The sequence below is a fragment of the Aquarana catesbeiana genome, linkage group LG03 (genome assembly GCF_042186555.1).
Source record: "Aquarana catesbeiana isolate 2022-GZ linkage group LG03, ASM4218655v1, whole genome shotgun sequence".
NCBI lineage: Eukaryota > Metazoa > Chordata > Amphibia > Anura > Ranidae > Aquarana > Aquarana catesbeiana.
The window spans coordinates 60,545,331-60,562,182 of record NC_133326.1 but is presented as its reverse complement, the minus strand read 5'-3'; the positions used below and the strand labels follow the sequence as shown (position 1 = coordinate 60,562,182).

At 45.7% G+C, this 16,852-nt stretch overlaps 1 protein-coding gene across 8 annotated transcripts in view; it reads right to left on the bottom strand.

The window, feature by feature from the left end:
• Positions 1–16,852, bottom strand: part of GABPB1 (GA binding protein transcription factor subunit beta 1) — a 108,326-nt gene that overhangs the window by 38,098 nt on the left and 53,376 nt on the right. For all 8 annotated transcript variants that reach the window (XM_073618586.1, XM_073618593.1, XM_073618590.1 and 5 more), the window contains 4 exons: positions 13,188–13,295; positions 8,996–9,163; positions 7,301–7,495; positions 7,097–7,208 (listed from right to left, as the gene is read on the bottom strand). In XM_073618586.1, coding sequence (XP_073474687.1) covers positions 7,097–7,208; positions 7,301–7,495; positions 8,996–9,163; positions 13,188–13,295 — 583 coding nt within the window. The remainder of the gene's footprint in view (positions 1–7,096; positions 7,209–7,300; positions 7,496–8,995; positions 9,164–13,187; positions 13,296–16,852) is intronic.

Sequence of the window (16,852 nt, the reverse complement as noted above, 5' to 3'; positions counted from 1 at the left end):
AGACACTACTAAATAACCTAGTACAGTCCGTTATACAGTGGGGACGGAAAGTATTCAGACCCCCTTAAATTTTTCACTCTTTGTTATATTGCAGCCATTTGCTAAAATCATTTAAGTTCATTTTTTTCCTCATTAATGTACACACAGCACCCCATATTGACAGAAAAACACAGAATTGTTGACATTTTTGCAGATTTTTAAAAAAAAGAAAAACTGAAATATCACATGGTCCAAAGTATTCAGACCCTTTGCTGTGACACTCATTTATTTAACTCAGGTGCTGTCCATTTCTTCTGATCATCCTTGAGATGGTTCTACACCTTCATTTGAGTCCAGCTGTGTTTGATTATACTGATTGGACTTGATTAGGAAAGACACACACCTGTCTATATAAGACCTTACAGCTTACAGTGCATGTCAGAGCAAATGAGAATCAAGAGGTCAAAAGGAACTGCCTGAAGAGCGCAGAGACAGAATTGTGGCAAGGCACAGATCTGGCCAAGGTAACAAAAAAATTTCTGCTGCACTTAAGGTTCCTAAGAGCACAGTGGCCTCCATAATCCTTAAATGGAAGAAGTTTGGGACGACCAGAACCCTTCCTAGAGCTGGCCGTCCGGCCAAACTGAGCTATCGGGAGAGAAGAGCCTTGGTGAGAGAAGTAAAGAAGAACCCAAAGATCACTGTGGCTGAGCACCAGAGATGCAGTCGGGAGATGGGAGAAAGTTGTAGAAAGTCAACCATCACTGCAGCCCTCCACCAGTCGGGGTTTTATGGCAGAGTGGCCCAACGGAAGCCTCTCCTCAGTGCAAGACACATGAAAGCCCGCATGGAGTTTGCTAAAAAAAACACCTGAACCACTCCAAGATGGTGAAAAATTCAAGTTAGACTTACCGGTAACTTGTTTTCCTTGAGTCTTTCAGGACAGCACTTGAGAGAGTGACTCCTCCCCTTGCAAACAGGAAACACCTCTTCCACCAAACTTTAAAAGGAGGCTCCTTTCCACACATTGTCAGTAGTAGTAGTAGTAGTAGTAGTAGAAAACGGTAAGTCTAACTTGAATTTTCCCTTATCGTCTTTCAGGACAGCACTTGAGAGGATAATAGAGACTTACCCCCCTAGGGAGGGACCATAGCCTGCAGAACCTTTCTGCCAAAAGCCTGATCCCCTGCTGATAGGAGATCCAGTCTGTAATAGCCGCCTTACAAATCTGATCTGGGGTGGCACCAGCTCTTTCTGCCCATGTAGTGGCCTGGGCTCTCGTTGAATGAGCCCTAATTCCCAGCGGGGAAGAAAAACCTATTTGAGAATAGGCTACAGAAATAGCTGTCTTAAGCCATCTAGCCAATGATGCTTTTGACGCTTGTTGGCCTTTTTTGTTTCCAGAAAAAAGAACAAATAATGAATCTGAAACTCTAAACCCTCCTGTTACTTCCAAATAATGTAACAGGATACGTCTTACGTCTAAATTGTGAAACTGCTCTTCCTTTGCACCCGAAGGGTTAGCACAAAAGGTTGGTAGAGTAATCTCCTGAGACCTGTTACTAAAGCTTTCCACTTTTGGCAAAAACCCCAGATCTACTTTAAGGACAACTCTATCAGGAAAAACTGACAAAAAAGGCTCTTTTACTGATAGAGCGTGCAGTTCACTAATCCTTCTTGAAGTAATTGCGACCAGAAAAAGAGTCTTCAAAGTTAAATTTTTTAGGGATATGGCCTGTAAAGGCTCAAATGGTTCTTTTGCCAGAGCTTGCAGAACCACCGAGAGATCCCAATTTGGGAAATGCCTCACCAGGACCGGTCTAGACCTGGAAAGTGCTTTGAAAAATCTCATGATCAGAGTTTCTGAAGATAAGGATCTCTCCAGATAAACTCCCAAGGCGGCCACCTGCACCTTAAAAGTGCTGACCGCCAGATTCTTGTCTGCACCTTTTTGCAAAAACTCCAGCACTGAAACTAGATCTTTAACCTTCCTATGTTCAGAATGACAGAAAGAAACATAGACTTTCCATACTTTGGCGTAAATATCCCTGGTTACCTTTTTCCTACTGGAAAGCAACGTAGAAGTTAAACGTTCTGAAAAGCCTTTGCTTCTCATTAACTGCTCCTCAGATACCAGGCAGTGAGATCCTGACTGAGCGGAAGATGCCAACATGGTTTGATTGCCAACTGAAGAATTGTGGAAAACCAAGCTCTCTTTGGCCAATATGGAGTAATCAAAATTATTGATACTCTCTCTCAGAATTTTTCTCAACACTAGAGGGATTAACCTGAATGGAGGAAAAGCATACCCTAGGTGAAAATCCCACGGATGTGCCAGAGCATCTATCCCCTGAGAGCAATTGTCTCTCTGAAGGGAGAAAAATTTTGGGAGCTGCGAGTTTTGTTTTGAAGCAAACAGGTCTACCTGCGGAAGGCCCCAAACACTGGTGATTAATGGAAACACCTTCCTGTTCAGACTCCACTCTGATTCCTGCACTTTCTGTCTGCTGAGATAATCCGCTACTTCGTTTAATGTGCTTTTTAGATGGACTGCGGATAGAGATAGTAAGTGGTTCTCCGCCCACTCCAGAATCTCTACTGAGAGTAAGTGAAGAGCCCTGCTTCTTGTGCCTCCCTGTTTGTTCAGGTAGGCTATGGTAGTGGCATTGTCCGACAAAATCTGGACATGGCAACCTATGAGGTTTTGAGAGAAGAAAGCTAATGCTAGAGCAACCGCCTTCAGCTCTCTCCAATTTGAGGATTTTTGGGCCTCGAACTGGGACCATGTTCCCTGCGCTAAGGTCTGACCCATGTGGGCCCCCCATCCCTGCAAACTGGCGTCTGTTGTGACCACTTTTCCGGTCGGAAAAGACCAAAGAAGACCTTTTTGCAGTACCACCTGACTTTTCCACCACCAAAGTGAACGTTTGACTCTGGTGGGGATCTTTATTTTTGTATCCAAACTCTCTGTCCTGTGGTTCCATGTCCTTAGAAGGAACCTCTGGAGAGTCCTGAAATGCAGCCTTGCCCATTGGATGGCTGGCATGGAAGAGGTTAATGTCCCCAGAGCCGACATAACCTTTCGGACTGAAATCAGTTGATTTGTTTGTAGTGCCGTTATTACCCTTTGAACCTTGATCTTTTTCTCTTCCGGGAAAAAAATCTTTTGCTCCACTGAATCTATCAAGTAACCCAGAAACAGTGCTTGCTGAGCTGGGATGAAATTTGATTTTTGAACATTCACTATCCACCCTAGTGACTCCAAATGACTCCGGGATCTGTTCAAATCCTCCTGCAACTTTTCCCTGGATGGGGCAAAAAAGAGGAGGTCGTCCAGATATGGAATTACCGCAATCCCCTGGAGTCAAAGAGGGGCGAGAGCTTCCGCCATTATCTTCGTAAAAATACGAGGAGCTGACGACAGGCCGAAGGGAAGGGCCCTGAACTGAAGATGTATAATCTCCTTGCCCATATTCACTACAAACCTCAGGAACTTCTGGGACTGAGGTGCTACAGGAATATGAAGATAAGCATCCCTCAGATCGATTGATGCCATAAAACAATCTTTTGTCAGAATGTTCCTGACAGTGAAAATTGAGTCCATACAAAACTTTTTGTATAGGACTGACTTGTTCAGGGGTTTTAGGTTGAGGATAAGACGGAAGTTTCTGGATGGTTTTCTTATCAGAAAGATGTGTGAATAGAAACCCTGACCCTGTTCTTCTGGGGATACTAGTATCACTACCCTCTGGTGCCTCAGATCCTTTAAAAGGTTCTTCATGGCCAGAGCCTTTGTTAGATCCCTTGGTAGGTTTGTTACAAAGAATCTTTCTGGCGGGCGATCCAAAACTCTATCCTGTAACCTTGGGACAGCATGTCCAAAATATATAGACTTTTTGTCACGCTGGTCCAAAGGGGAAGGAAACTTTGAAGCCTTCCCCCCCACTGGTACGCACAAGTCATTGTTCTTTACCGGAGGCTGCATGAGGATGGAAAAGGACATCTCCTTTGCCTTTACCCTTCTGCGATGCCCAATTTTTTCTTTTCTCCTGGGGTTTGGTTTGTTCTTGAGCCCCTTGGGAACGAAAAAAACGTTTAACTGGCTGCTTTTTCTTTTTGATGGAAAAAGACTTCTTTTTATCAGCTGTTCTATCTAGAACCGCATCTAAGTCAGGTCCAAAAAGCAAGTCACCCAGGAACGGTATCCCACACAGCTTGTTTTTGGATGCCGCGTCCCCCGGCCAATTTTTCAACCACAGAGACCTTCTGGCTGAGTTGGCTAGAGCAGCAGATCTAGCTGTCATTTTAATTGATTCCGCTGATGCATCAGATATAAATGCGACAGCGGCAGACAGAGTTGAGAATGAATCCAAAATTTCTTGTTTTGGTGAGTCTGCTGAGATATGGGCCTTAAGTTGCTCTAACCAGAACTCCATATTTCTGGATACCACCGTAGTTGCCATAGTAGGTTTAAGATTTCCCATGATGGATTGCCAAGCCCTTTTTAGTAGCTGGTCCATCCTTTTATCCATGGGATCTCTCAACATCCCCATGTCCTCGAATGCCAAATCTGTAGACCTCGAGACTTGGGAAAACGCGGCATCTAGTTTGGGGTTTTTGTTCCAAACCGCCGCTGGATCTTCATCAAAAGGAAAACGCCTTTTTAAGGCTTTGGGAAAGAAAAGCTTTCTCTCTGGCTCTGTCCACTCTTTCTTAATAGCTTCAGAAATAACAGAGTGTACTGGGAACTTGCGATTTTTGTGTTCGCTAAGCCCTGCATACATTTTATCATGCAGAGATAACTCCTTTCTTTCCTCCTCCAGACCCAGTGTGGTATAGATTGCTTTTAACAGGCCATCTACCTGTTCTAAAGACAATTTAAATTTTAAAGGTAAATTTTTTCCTTCCTCACCCTCATCAGAATCCTCAGATTGAGAGGGGGAATGTCCCTCTGGGGTAGGAGATGCCTCAGTCTCCACCGCCGGGACTATAAGTGAGCCTTGAAAGAACTGTGAGGTAGTAGGCTGACTCAGGGATGGGTTTGCTAGCGAAGAGCGAAATGATTGGATAGTCGCATCAAGTTCTTTTTTAACAGATGCAATCAAGTCGCTGCAAGCGGAAGAAGCTTCTTCTTTAACTAGCAAATCAATACAAGCTTGACATAACGTCTTCTTCCATCCTTCAGGTAGCTTGGATTTACATAAAGGGCATTTCCTTTTTGCCACTGGATCAGAGCTCTTGGCCTGCCATGAGACAAAAGAAGAAACCATCCCAGTGAGACAACCTGTCCTATTCCCAAGGATGCTCACCACAGGTGCACAGTAAGAACTAAACTGCCTTATGTGCCCAGGCAGGCCCCTGCCACCGGGGGGGGGGGGGGGGGGGGGGGGGGGGATAAGAGAGATAGAGAGAGAGACCCCCCACAGTACAAGGAGGACAGTATACAACTGCCCCTTACCTGGGCTTTGCTGGTGCCTGTCCCACTCGCTGCCGCCATCGATTCCATCGAGCAGCGCTTGCTGTGTTTGTGGCTAAAACGCTGGTTCCGGACTCCAATAGCGCCAGTGCGCCGGACCGGAACCGCTAAATAAGCACCAGCCCCATTCCTCCCCTTTCCCTCTGCGATTTCCGGCGGAAATGACGCCGCACGCCTGTTCCGTGGGCGCCGCCCCCTTTCCGGATGCCTCACTTCCGGCGGATGGAGCCCCGCTGCCATCCCCAAGATGGCGGCGGTGTAATAAGCAACGGGCGGTGGACCTGAGAAAAAAGCATAGTAAACGGCCACCGCCTGTCTTGCCGCCGCCTAGGAGCGATGCCCACGACAGTCAGACTCACCCTGAGCCCAGATGGAGAGGGAGCCCAGCCAGCAGCACCTAACCTCAGCTGTGGAATGGGAAGAACAGCTCTCATGAGGTAAAAAGCATTTGGTGAAAAACACAGGAAACCTGAGCTCCCAGGACAGCACCTGAGAGCCCTGACTTCCCCACGAAGTGTTCCCTCCGGATGAAACACAAACTGACAATGTGTGGAAAGGAGCCTCCTTTTAAAGTTTGGTGGAAGAGGTGTTTCCTGTTTGCAAGGGGAGGAGTCACTCTCTCAAGTGCTGTCCTGAAAGACGATAAGGGAAAATAAGATTCTTTGGTCTGATGAGACCAAGATAGAACTTTTTGGCCTTAATTCTAAGCGGTATGTGTGGAGAAAACCAGGCACTGCTCATCACCTGTCCAATACAGTCCCAACAGTGAAGCATGGTGGTGGCAGCATCATGCTGTGGGGGGTGTTTTTCAGCTGCAGGGACAAGACGACTGGGTGAAATCGAGGGAGAGATGAATGCGGCCAAGTACAGGGATATCCTGGACGAAAACCTTCTCCAGAGTGCTCAGAACCTCAGACTGGGCAGAAGGTTTACCTTCCAACAAGACAATGACCCTAAGCACACAGCTAAAATAACGAAGGAGTGGCTTCACAACAACTCCGTGACTGTTCTTGAATGGCCCAACCAGAGCCCTGACTTAAACCCAATTGAGCATCTCTGGGAGAGACCTAAAAATGGCTGTCCACCAACGTTTACCATCCAACCTGACAGAACTGGAGAGGATCTGCAAGGAGGAATGGCAGAGGATCCCCAAATCCAGGTGTGAAAAACTTGTTGCATCTTTCCCAAAAAGACTCATGACTGTATTAGATCAAAAGGGTGCTTCTACTAAATACTGAGCAAAGGGTCTGAATACTTAGGACTATGTGATATTTCAGTTTTCTTTTTTAATAAATCTGCAAAAATGTCAACAATTCTGTGTTTTTATGTCAATATGGGGTGCTATGTGTACATTAATGAGGAAAAAAAATGAACTGAAATTATTTGAGCAAATGGCTGCAATATAACAAAGTGAAAAATTTAAGGGGGTCTGAATACTTTCCGTCCCCACTGTATATGGATGGGAAAAAAAAAAAAAAAAAAAAAAAAAAAAAAAAAACACCCTATAAATTTTATATATTCCAAAAAAAAAAAACAGAAAGAAGAATGCACCTGTAAATTCAGGATTATGAAGCTTGCTGACACTGTATTCAAAAATCTGCAATTTGTAATATGCATTCTAAAATCAAGCAATTTTCTCACCGGTTAAATTTACCACACCTCCGGGTCCAATGAAAAACTGTGGTGTAGCCGTGTGTATCGTTACAGTTTCTGGGCTTTCAGGATTTGTGTTAATTTGGTTTTGCATTGCAATCTAAGTCAAAAAAGAAAATACAGACTTCTGTTAAAAAAAGAAAATATTTAAGGTAAAAGAACAGAAACATACTAAAAACTACTGAAAAATACCTGTAGTATTTCTGCGATATCCTCATTGCCATTGTCCGCAGAGATATCAAATGCTGTTTTACAGAACTTGCTCTGACTATGAACATCTGCTCCATATTTTACCAAAAGCTCTACAACTTCCTGATGATTGTGTTCCGTTGCCCAGTGAAGAGCTGTCATCTTCAGCATGTCTTTGGCATTGATGTCAGCACCGTGCTACAAATACAAAATCTGTTACTACAGAGGACACACTTTGGCTGCATGCAGAGATGCACATTACAGAGAACTACGAGCAAATTAAATTTAGTCGGCCCTACCAGATTATCTATTAAAACAAAAGTAAAACTTTAAATTCAAAAGCATACACTGCAGTGTGCACTTCAGCACAACCCTTTAGGGCCCTTTCACACAGGCAAACCGATCGGGTCCACCTGTCAGTTTTTCAGGTGGATCCAATCGCAGGATCCATTGCCCGCTATGGAGTGGCGGGTGTCACCACTGACATACGATCCAATCCTGTCTGCCATCTGTTCCCCGATCAAATAGTAGTTGGGTGTAAACAGACAGGTGGTCCGTTTACATCCGACCGCCTATAGAGGAAAGCAGGCTGTGGCTGCTTTGTGTAAGTGGAGTAGACACGGTCCAGCCACCCGCCTGATCAGCGGGGATCAGCAGACAGACTCAAGCGAAGCTTGCCCTGTGTGAAAGGGGCCTTAGTCTTCTTCAGTGATTTTAAACCATTAACTCTCTCGCTGCCAGCGCCATTTTTGCAGACATTACGAAAAAAAAAATTTTAGACTTGAAGAAAAAAAAAATATGTATACTAAAATAACATTTTAGGGCCCGCAAACAAAATATATTACACAATTATTGCATAAAGTACAATAGATGTGGTTGCGCCAAGTAAATAGATATTAAACATGTAAAGCCTTAAAACTGTGCGCACATGTGAAACAGCGTACAGTACTTTAATGCCCAAAATTTTCCATAGAGGTTTTGAAAGCTCCTAGACGGCATCAGTTTAGAGTGAACTGTGAATAATGGCCCTGGAATTATATCTCTTACTCCAGCATGCAGTGACATGTAACATGTGTAGCAAAATCTGCTTCTGTTTGAAGGCGTTCTCAATGTGTGTTTACATTCATAGAAATGGGGGGGGGGGGGGGGGGGGGAGTGGCAGGCAAGTAACACTTTAAATTTTTCACTTTAAATTTCAATCACCTGCTTTCCACTGAAGCCACTGTCTAGTAGCCGAGACAGTGTGTAAACCTACCTTGGTGGCAGCGAGAGGGTTAATGAGCATTTTTAATACTGTAATCAAACATTTATTTTCTGGACATCGGTGTATACTGTAGGTTTATGGATAAATGAATTAATAATACCATTAAAGTACAATTACTTATAAAGTCCTTTGTCACTACCCCCATACCCTACAGGAGTCCCTAAAGGCAATTGTTGCATAAGCTCAGGCACACAACCCACCTGAAAGACTTCAGGCCTGGAATATAGCGCTGGATCATGTGATAGTATCTCTTCTCCTAGAAGAATGTTGGGTATTCATGAAGCCTTTGGAATAACTGGTTCAGGAGTTTCTTACAACACATCCACAAATCACCATTCATTGCCACCTACCAGCACTTAGCTCATAATGATATTTTAATCAATTACATTTTCATTTTAAAATTTATTAAAAACAAAATAACCCTTGAGACTCACCTTGATTAATACCTCTACTATGTTTGCATGTCCTTCTGAAGCCGCCATATGCAAGGGAGTTCTGTCAACCTTAGTGCGTGCATCTCTGCTGACTCCTGCCCTAAGTAATACTTCTGTGGTGGAATAATGTCCATACTGAGCTGCAAGGTGGAGTGGAGATGTTCCCAGCTGTAAACCAAAAACAAACCATGAAGAAACAAAAAACAAATCAAAATAGCATGTAGGAGCCAATATATATTTCTTATTTCTGTTCGAAAGTAGGAAAAGTCCAGAAAGTTATGTCCTTTTACAGTGAGCGGTTGGTAATCTAGGACATTTTGTACCACAAACTGCCAGGTGTCTTGGCATGAACAATAGACTGAAAAGGACATTACTTAGGGAACAGATGAATGTTTAAGGTCCCTTTCAGACGGGTGTTCCGATCAGGTCCGCCAGTCAGTTTTTCAGGCAGACCTAATCAGAAGGACCATTCACACCTATAGGAAGCTGTCCACTTACACCTACCTACCTCTAGGTCCGATCAAACCCACAACCCCCCACCCCAAAAAAAACACAGGAGACTCCACCCTCTTCTGTTTTGGTGATCAAAAGGTAGCCAGGTGTAAAGAGACAGTGGAGTCTGAGCAGGAGCAGAGCAGATGCTGATCACTACAGAATTCACCCCGTGTGAAAGGGGCCTAATATGGATGTTCAAAAATCCAAATTCCACACAGTAGTCTTAGGTTTCATGCACACTAATAAATGCCTCTTTTTCTTCTGTGTTTTTTTTTTTTCAGCCTTTAAAAGCATCTCTGTGTTAGTGCCGGTTCACACAGGGGCGGCACGACTTGCAGGTCGCCTCAGCGAGGCGACCTGCAAACGACTTCCGAGGCGACTTGCAAAACGACTTCTGTATAGAAGTCTATGCAAGTCGCCTCAAGTCGCCCCCAAAGTAGTACAGGAACCTTTTTCTAAGTCGGAGCGACTTGCGTCGCTCCTATTAGAACGGTTCCGTAGCACAGAACGGGAGGAGACTTGTCAGGCGACTAGGTCGCCTGACAAGTCGCCCCTGTGTGAACCGAGCCTTAGGCGTTAACAAGCACAGAGGGAAAAAACAAACAAACACACACACACACACACACACACACACACACACACACACAAAGCACATTCAGGAGAGGAACTTTTAAGCAGAAAAAACCCCCCAAAAAAACACTTGACACTCCTAAAAAGCTAGATATGTTTAAGTGTTTAAGAGCGTCAATGTATTTCTAGGGTGAGAATAAATGAATATTCTGCCCAATATAAGCCAATAACACTCAAACACTTGACACACCTAAATGCTTGCGCAATGAGCTTGAGCAAATGCCCAGTGTGCAAAAGGCCATTTTAAGGAAGGTGGCTAGATCACATGTGACTGTAAAGGCTGGATTTAAACTGCAGAGATAGTGAAATGCTGTCTTTTAGTTTACAAGTAAACATTTTCTATTAAAAACACCCTTCACACTTTCTGCTGGATTTTACCGCATGTAGTAACATAAAATAAAATGCACCAGAATACAATACACGTTGAAATGCAACAGTTCAGTGTGAATCCAGCCAAAAGGAATGGTGGGATAATGAAGGGCTTAGTCAAAATTATTCGCTGATCAATTGGACTACTGCAAACTTTAACGGATATCTGAACAAATTAAGTTGCTGCTCTTAGGCTCGGTTCACACTGGGGCGACTTGGGATCCGACTTGTACGTCCTCAAGTCGCTCCAGAAATAGTTTCAATGGGAGTTAACGCTAACGTCTTAATAGACACTACTGAAGTCGCTCCGACTTCAGAGCGTACTCCCTGTACTACTTTGATCCGACTTTGATCCGACTTCAGCCTATTGATTATCATTGAAGTCGGATCAAAGTCGGATCGCCGTCTCGCATGATCCGACTTCGGCATGCGACTTGTGCTCAAATGATCTTGAGGGGAACTCCGCGCCAAATTTTAAATAAAAATCCGGCATGGGTTCCCCCTCCAGGGGCATACCAGGCCCTTGGGTCTGGTATGGACCTCGAGGAGAACCCCCTACGCCGAAAAAACGGCGTGGGGGGTCCCCCCCCAATCCATACCAGACCCTTATCCGAGCACGCAGCCCGGCCGGACAGGAATGGGGGTGGGGACGAGCGAGCGCCCCCACCCTCCTGAACCGTACCAGGCCGCATGCCCTCAACATGGGGGGTTTGGTGCCTTGGGGGAGGGGGGCGCGCTGCGGCCCCCCCCACCCCAAAGCACCTTGTCCCCATGTTGATGAGGACAAGGGCCTCTTCCCGACAACCCTGGCCGTTGGTTGTCGGGGTCTGCGGGCGGGGGGCTTATCGGAATCTGGGAGCCCCCTTTAATAAGGGGGCCCCCAGATCCCGGCCCCCCACCCTATGTGAATAGGTATGGGGTACATGGTACCCCTACCCATTCACCTAGGGAAAAAAGCGTCAATAAAAAAAACACAGTACACAGGTATTTAAAATAATTTATTAGGCAGCTCCGGGATCTTCTTCCGACTCCGGGGGGTCCCTCCGGCGTCTTCTCCCGGTGTCCGCATCTTCTGCCGGCTCCACCGCTATCTTCTGGCGCTCTTTTGCCAGCGGTGGTCCGGACCTCTGGATCATCTTCTTCCCTCTTCTCTTCCAGAGATGTTGACACGACGCTCTCCCCAGCCAGAATGGTTTCTGTGCGCTCTGCAAGGGACTTATATAGGCGGTGACCCCGCCCCCTTATGCAGTCACAGTCCCTGGGCATGCTGGGTCTGTGACGTTTTAGGAGGCGTGGTCACCGGGTGATGACCACGCCCCCTTATGACGGCACAGCCCCAGCATGCCCTGGGACAGTGACCTCATAAGGGGGCGGGGTCACCGCCTATATAAGTCCGTTGCGGAGCGTTCAGAGACCATTCCAGCTGGAGAGAGCGTCGTGTCAACATCTCTGGAAGAAAAGAAGAAGGCAGAAGTCCGGACCACCGCTAGCAATTGAGCTGCAGAAGATAGCGGAGGAGCCGGCAGAAGATGCGGACACCGGGAGGAGACGGCGGAGAGACCCCCGAAGTCGGAAGAGGACCCCCGAAGTCGGAAGAAGATCCCGGAGCTGCCTAATAAATTATTTTAAAAACCTGTGTACTGTTTGTTTTATTGACGCTTTTTTTCCCTAGGTGAATGGGTAGGGGTACCATGTACCCCATACTCATTCACATAGGGTGGGGGGCCGGGATCTGGGGGCCCCCTTATTAAAGGGGGCTCCCAGATTCCGATAAGCCCCCCGCCCGCAGACCCCGACAACCAACGGCCAGGGTTGTCGGGAAGAGGCCCTTGTCCTCATCAACATGGGGACAAGGTGCTTTGGGGGGGGGGGCGCACACTGCGCCCCCCATGCCCCAAAGCACCCCCCATGTTGAGGGCATGCGGCCTGGTACGGTGGAGGGGGCCGCCAGCGAAGTCGCCCGTCATGGAGGCGACTTGAAGTCGCCTCGTAATTTGCCGAAGTCGTGCCAAAGTCGCGCTGAAGCCGCGTTGAAGTCGCGGTACAAAGTCGTGTTAAAGTCGTGTTGCCCATGTGTGAACCGACCCTAAGAGGAGCAAATCAAATGATACCACATTTTTGTCTTAAAAATAGTTACACAGCATGTAAGCGTGGTCTCAATCAGGCATGGAGGCTTTACAATCGAGAGCTTGCGAGGAACTTGCTACCAATGTCTTAGGCTGGCCATAGACGGAGCAATTTTTTTTCCTGCAACCTGAAAAATCGCTCAATTCCTCCATCAAACACAGACAGTGATAATGTGGGAATCCCTCCTGCGGAGCCAATATGTTAAACACAGTGAATTTTGGTAATGGCTATAACAGCCACTAGCGGTAATGGCATGTAAAATCCGACAGGCTGGCTGTACCAAAGTTGAGCAATTGACCATCTTAGGTACATTCAGCCTGCCCATACATGGTTCAAATCTCGGCTGGTTCCTGCTGAACCGGCCAAAATTCGAACAGTCTATGGCCAGCTTTATGCTCCGCACAGCCCGTGGTACTAGTTATTGGATGCATGTTATTATGTACTGCTTTATGATGGCTTTGAAGAAGCAGAAGAATGGATTTTCTGTGTAGATTGGCTTGTGCTTGCCTATTGGTTGTACGACATATGTGTACTTTTGAAAAATGAAAATAAAGAATAAAAAAATAGTTACCCAGTCTGTGGTAAAAGGTGCCCCGTTTGCCATTAGAATACGAACTTCATCATCTTGACCAGCCCGAGCAGCTTCTAGAAGCTTCTTTCCTAAGTCTACCAAGGACATCTTAACAAAAAAGAAAAAAAAAAAAAAATGCATGTTTCTCAAGTACATCACGTAACCATCAAGTAAAGGGTTTTATATTTTGTCAAACGATATAGTGAGGAAGTACGGCAATATAAAATGTGTAAAACAGAATTTATTACCCTCTTGCTCTTTTAGAATTGAAGGCTTTAAAATTCAAATCAATGGTGATCACTTAGATAACCAGGAGACCCTGGGCATGATATCCAGAGTTCCACACAATAGCTTAGTTTTTTTTTTTAAACTTATTAAAATACCATTGCAACACATCCCAAAAAAAAAAAAAGAAGAAGAACCCGTTTGTGTAAATCACTGTAACGTTAGGCAGTAGTAAATAAAAGAATTCCTGCCTGGAGGTTAATGCCAGAATGTTCTAGTATGCACCACATAGTTGCACATTATGACTGACTTACAAAATGGAACCCTCCATCGGCATGCTGTCACCGCTGGAGGGGCATCCATCTTTAGCCAGTCTTCCTTCCAGGTTCGCATGTCCAGGCCGTGCTGGATTCATGGCACACTCAGTGTCTGCGCATGCAGAGATTTACTAAACAGCACATGTTACAGCTGTGTCAAATGTGCTACAAGTAATGCCGCGTACACACAACCGGACTTTACGGCATACTTTGCCCGGCGGACTTTGACGGACTTTCTGAATGAACGGACTTGCCTACACACGATCAACCAAAGTCAGACGGATTCGTACGCGATGACGTACGACCGGACTAAAACGAGGAAGTTCATAGCCAGTAGCCAATAGCTGCCCTAGCGTCGTTTTTTGTCCGTCGGACTAGCATACAGACGAGCGGACTTTTTGACCGGACTCGGGTCCGACGGATAGATTTGAAACAGGTTTCAAATCTAAGTCCGTCAAACTTTTGAGAAAAAGAAGTCAGCTGGAGCCCACACACGATCGAATTGTCTGACGAAATCCGGTACGCCGGACCAAGTATGCCCTAAAGTCCGATCGTGTGTACACGGCATAAGACTTTTGTAGGGATGTACCGAATGGGTTTTTGGTGCGGAAACTGATACCGAAAATAAATCTTCCTTGATCCCGAAACAACACCGATACCGAAAGTGACTGTTTTTAAAAATATTTTTATACAGGAGATGGTCAGCGACTGGGGACATGGTACAGGAGATGGTCAGAGACTGCAGAGATGGTACAGAAGATGGTCAGAGATTCCAATAGTGTGTCCCCAGTAGTGCAGCCTGTGACCCCCCCCCCCCCCATTGCAGCCAGTGAAGGGAGAGGAGAGCTGCCGCCGCCTGTTTGATTACAGTGCCAAGAACATCACAGCTTTCATTTCAATAGCTGTGTGTTCCCCTCTGCACGTCGTCACATACAGCCCCTCCCCCTTGTCCGGGCACTTTGATAGACAGATCACCCGTCCCATTGGATGGGTGATCTGTCTATCAAGGTGCCCGGACAAGGGGGAGGGGCTGTAGGTGACGGCGGGCAGCGGGGAACACACAGCTATTGAAATGAAAGCTGTGATATTCCCGGCGCTGTAATCAAACAGGCGGCAACTCTCCTCTCTTCTACGATATAGGAAGCCCCCCCAGGCCCCGCCCCATTCGGTATCGGCAAAAATTCTCTTTTGGCTTTTCGCCGAAAGGGCCATTTTCGGCCGATATGTTTCGGCGGCTGAAATTTCGGTGCATCCCTACTTTTTTGTGTCTTACTTGTAAGGTAAAGTCAGCTTTTTTTACTTTGCTACAGCTTTAAAATCAAGTCATGTTTACACAAATATTAGCACAATGGCAATATTTTACAGGTTTGCAATCATAGAAATCCTGAATGACATTGCACTTGCAAGCAAGGGTTCAATGCATTCAATGCATATAAAGGCAAATATGATCTAGAAAATGTGGTTTATTTGTCATGACCTAGAAAATACTGGCAAGAGGGTATTACTTTTCTAAAAGGATTAATTAAACTGAATTCAGCCACTTTTATTTATATTTTAAAAAAATGCAGGCACGCTATGAGTGAAGTCCAATTAAGTGCATGTCACCTCCTGAACGTCTCTGTATTATTTACACCTGACAGGTTTGTGGCTCTGCTGGAGACACCAGACACTTGAAGCTGTGTGAGAGGAGAGCAGATATGCCCGTCCCTCTCCTGTGCTGCCCATTCAGAGAAGCCTTTGTATTTTGTGAATGAGTTCACATAAAACAAAGGCTTCTGTGACTGGGCAGGAGGTGGTGAGGGGTGGGCATAGCAGCTGCATGTGACTCTACTGTTGAGGATGCAGAGACCAGAACCTGTCAGATATAAAGGGAAAGCACTGCATCAGCTCTACCCTAGACACCAAACCAAGAGGAAGGGAGGGTTGGGGTAGCACCAGTACCCCTGTACAACCACAAGCGATATGCAAAGTGGCAGCAAGGTGCCAGTTGTCTGAGCGCCCTCTACATTCCTGTACTGAAAGAAGTCCTAATGTCAGACATATGCAATCTCAGCCCAACAGATGAACTAAAGTCCTCGTTCAAAATGAATAGAGCTTGGTATGTTTATTTAGGAGAGTAAACAAACACTGTACATCAATGCTGGGGAGGTAAATTAAAATAACTGATATTGTTGTCCAGGTACTGACCACCAATGCTTGGATTGGGGGGGGGGGGGGCTACTATTGTACCATCCAGCTGACCACCAATGCTGATGGAGAGAGGGAATGTACTTTTTACAGTTACCACCACCAATTCTGGTAGGTTAAAACTACTACCATGGACCATTAATAAAAAAAGGTGTAATATTGCTGCCACCAATGCTGAGGGTTAGGCTACATTCTCACCAGCAATTTAGGCAGATGTCAATTATCTGCGGTGATCGCTGCTGGACACAGATCAGCGAATAGCTGCGGCTGCCGCGGACCTGTCATTATAGTGAACAGGGTCGGTGGCCACACCTAGACATACAGAGCTGCAGCAGGAATCGGATTCCTGCCACTACAATTCGCACCGGCCTATACCACTGGTGTGACTTTAGGCTTACTATTACTGCAAGTGACATCAATATTGGTTGTTTTAGTGTGGGAGTAAAATAAGTGCCATTTTACTGGCTGTGCCACACCTCCAGGTGTTTAATGGGTAACTGAAAAAAATAAGAGCTGGAGTCCATATGTAATCCACAGTGTTTATTCAAAAATCAAGTGGTCTAGTGTAAAGCAGAAATCTGTATATACTGTAGGTTTTCTGCTGTATACGACATAATTTAATTTTTAATAAACAAACTGCAGATTATGTTTAGAATCCAGCACTGTTTTTTTGGGGGTTTTTTCTTCTCTTTTTAAAGTACCAAGTCTATGGGGCTGACAGGTGCCCAGCTGGGAGACCAACACCTGCTGTATGATAACAGCCAGGGGGTAGAGCCAAGCTGCTTTGTTTGGCAAGACTGTTCAGCAGGTAACGCACATAGTGATCTGATATGGTTACCAGATATGCTAAGTACGCCGCTGCCTGTGGACCCAGTGCAGCATTAAATCTAAATCTGTTCTCCAATTTATTCCCCCTCTCCTCCCTCTACAATTGAT